This window comes from Apteryx rowi, unplaced genomic scaffold (assembly GCF_003343035.1).
Source record: "Apteryx rowi isolate R43461 unplaced genomic scaffold, aptRow1 scaffold_1343, whole genome shotgun sequence".
Taxonomy (NCBI): domain Eukaryota; kingdom Metazoa; phylum Chordata; class Aves; order Apterygiformes; family Apterygidae; genus Apteryx; species Apteryx rowi.
In genome coordinates, this window is record NW_020447579.1 from 62,131 (window position 1) to 65,544 (window position 3,414).

At 73.5% G+C, this 3,414-nt stretch overlaps 1 protein-coding gene across 1 annotated transcript; it reads right to left on the minus strand.

The window, feature by feature from the left end:
* Window positions 1–84: 84 nt before the first annotated feature.
* Window positions 85–3,326, minus strand: RABEP2 (rabaptin, RAB GTPase binding effector protein 2; the record flags this gene model as incomplete). The annotated part of the gene is made up of 11 exons (XM_026056909.1): window positions 85–515; window positions 600–663; window positions 770–825; window positions 945–956; window positions 1,102–1,291; window positions 1,811–1,954; window positions 2,059–2,157; window positions 2,258–2,374; window positions 2,454–2,810; window positions 2,900–3,006; window positions 3,096–3,326. Coding segments are annotated over 11 exons (1,808 nt in total), but the record flags the coding sequence as incomplete, so codon positions are not given.
* Between the last annotated feature and the right edge of the window lie 88 nt (window positions 3,327–3,414).

The following is a 3,414-nucleotide window of genomic DNA, read 5'->3' on the forward strand; positions in this document are numbered from 1 at the left end:
GTTCGGAAGTGGCCACTCTGCCACACCTGGGCGCGCACTCCATGGCAGCGGAGGACCAGCTCGGTACTGCGGAAGGCAGCCGCTCTACCCCAGCCGCCGGCGGTCGCACTCTGTAGCCTTAGAGGACCGTTCGGCAGGGGTGCACAGCACCAAACGCAAGGAGGGATGGACACGGGGGGGATGCAGACAGACACGGGACAGACACAGGACAGTTATAAAAACAGCTTTATTTTCCCTGCATGGGCCAAGGCGCATCAGCATGACACTCCCTCCCTGCTGGGGGGCCGGCAGATGCCCGGAGCCGGGGAGACCCCGCGACTCCGGGCACCACCGGTAACAGTCAGACACGGTAACAGTCAGACATGGGCTCGGGTGCCCTCCCTGAGAGATGGGGCTGCTGGGGGGAGCCCCAGGCGGCAGGGGGGGGTCCTGGGGCCCCCTCAGGCCTCCTGCCCCCGCGTCCCCTCCGTGAGGCTCCGGGGCTGCTCCGGGGAGGGGCCCTGGGGGGGCTGGACCTGGAGGGGGGGCGACGGGGGGGGGTGAGAGAAGGGGACGGTGACGGGACGCTCCAGCGGAGGGTCCTCACACACTCACCTCACCCGGTTCCCGCTGGGCCCGGAGCCGCCCCAGCTCCTGCTCCAGGCGCTGCCCTCGCTGCTGGGCCTGGGGGCGGATGGGGGAGTCAGGGCGGCCCACGAAGGGGTGACGCCTTCCCAGTCCCCATGGGGCGGTCGACGGTCCCCCCTGGGCCTCCTGGCCCCGGACATACCTGCGTCAGCTCCTGCTGCAGCCGCTCCATCTCCGACCGGACGCTGCACAGGGAGGCTGGGGGCGACACGGGGGTGGTTGGGGGGCTCCAGGCCCGGCCGTGGGGTGAGCGCTCCCGTCCACCACCCTTAGGGGCTGGGGGGGGGACCCAGGTGTCCCACAGACCCATCACTCACCCTCCATGAGCTCTGCCGGCGACGGAGGAGGGAAGAAGAAAGAGTTAGAGGAGGAGGAGGCAGCGCCCCCAGACCTCTGTCTCGGCCGCCCTGTCCCTCTGCCCGGCTCCCTGCCCCACAGCCGTCCGGTCCCCCCCGCCCCGCGGTGCCCCCTTACGGCTGTCCTCGCGCTGGGCGGCCGCCTGGGCGTCCAGCAGCCGCTGGAGCTGGGCCCGGGTCTCCTGCTCCTCCTGGAGCCGCTCCCGCAGCGACACGATCTCAATGCGGAGCCGCTCGGCCTCGTGCTGCCCGGCCCGCCGCTGCGCCCCGCCGGCCGCCCACAGCCTCCGCACCAGCGCCTGCAGCTCCTGGGGGGCGCGCGCAGCCGTGGGGCGCCTTGCCGCAGACCCCAGGGACGCAGCCCCCCAAAATGGGGTGTCCCCCAGCACCAGAACGCGGCCCCCAAGGATGTGTCCCCCCCCCCAAGATGCCCCATCCCCCGCAAGGGGCGCCCCATGGTGCTGTGACGTAGCCCCCACAGATGTATCCCCCCAGGGACAAGCCATCCCCCCAAAATGAGGTGTCCCCCTGCACCGGGATGTGTCCCCCGTGGACGTATCCCCCCAGGGACACCCCATCACCCCAAAAGAGGATGTTCCCTGGTGCCACGGTGCATCCCCCATGGATGTATCCCCCTGGGGATGCCCTGTCCCTCCAAAACAGGGGGTCCTCCTGCACCGGGATGTGTCCCCCATAGATGTATCCCCTCAGGCGTGTCCTGTCCCCCCCAGCGGGATGTCCCCTGGTGCCGGGACATGTTCTCCAGGGCCGTGTCCCCCCTCCAGGGCCGTGTCCCCCCCCCCAGGCTGCCACCCCGCCCACAGTACCTGCACGGAGCCGGGCAGGGGCTCGCTGGGGTCCCCGCCGTCCCCGGGGCTGGGGGGGCCCCGCTGCCCCCGCAGCCCCTCGTTCTCCTCGCTGAGGCGCTGCACCTCCACGCTCAGGCGCTTGTGGGACGCGGCCAGCTCAGCCTGGGGACGCGGCGACAGGACGGGACAGGACGGGGGTCAGCCCCGGCGGTGGGGACGGTGCCAGTGCCCCCCTCCTCCCCCCCCCAGACCCTGTCCGCACCCACCATCTGCTCCTGGGTGCGTCGCTGCGTCTGGCTCACGGTGGCCTGGAGATTTTGCAGCAGCCGCTCCGAGTCCTGGACCTGCCCCAGCAGCACCCGGACCTGGCGGAGGCATGGGACGAACAGACGGACGGATAGATGGATGAACAGATGGAGGGACGGATGGATGGAGGGATGGACAAAGGGGGCTGGGGGCCGGTACCTGCTTGGCGCAGTCCTCGCTGCTGCGTCTCAGGGCCTCCTCCAGCCCCTGGCGCTCCCGGGTGGCCGCCTCCAGCCGCTCACCCGCCTGCCGCAGGGCTTCGCGCTGCTGCCGGGCCTGCGGGGGGACGGGGGTCGTCAGGGCGGCGTCCCCCCCCACGGCGAGCAGCGTCCCCCCCCTCGCCACGCGGCCTCACCTCGTCCTGCAGCTGGGCCCAGGCGCCGTCGGGGACGAGCTGGAAGCCGGGGGGCGGCAGGTAGATGCTCTCGGGGACCAGGGTGGCAGTGGAGAGCAGCGAGGCCGTGTCGTCCTGCGCCGGGGCGCTGGAGCTGGCCACGGAGCCGGCGATGGAGAGGCTGTCGCAGCCGCGGGCGAAGGCCAGGCCGTCGTCCTCCTCGGCCTCGTCGGCGGAGGCGGGCGAGAGCCGCCCCTCGGGGTCGCCCCGCAGCTCCCGGATCAGCCCCTCGGCCCGCGCCAGCCGGGCCCGGAGCTGGGTGATCTCCTCCTCCATGGGCTCCACCACACTGCGGAGGCGCCGGGAATCCTCCTGCGCCTGGGGCGGGCGAGAGGGCAGGGCAGGGCGACGGCTCCGGGGCCCCCACGCCGCGGTGTCCCCCTCTCACCACTGCCGCCACCGCTCACCTTCTCCATCTGCAGCTCCAGCGAGTCCGGCGGGGGCTCCCGGGGGGCCGCGGGGCGCCGCTCCTGCCGCAGGGCCGCCAGCTGGGCCTCGTAGCTGCGGATGGAGTCTGGGGGGGCAGAGGGAGGCGCTGCGGGGGGCCGGGGGACGCGCCGCCCCGTGCCGCGGGGTGCCCCCGTCCCCCCAACCCGTGCCCACCTTTGAGGATGGCCTGCAGCGAGGCCACCTCCTCCTGGCACTGGCGCCGCACGGCGGCCACGGCCTCCTGCTTCGTGCTCTCGCTCACGGTGGCCACAGCCCGCACGGTCTCGGCCTCGGCCAGGGCGGCCGCCAGCTGGACCCGCAGCGCCTGGATGGTCCCCTCGGCGTCCCCGGCCCCCGGCGCCGCATCCTGCTCGCTGCCATCCGGCTCCCCGCTTTCCTGTGGCCCTGCGACCGGGGGGGGCGGGGGGAGACGGACGTCAGGGGCTGACCGCCGCGTGGAGAGCACGGCCCCACGGCCACCCCCCGCCCCAGC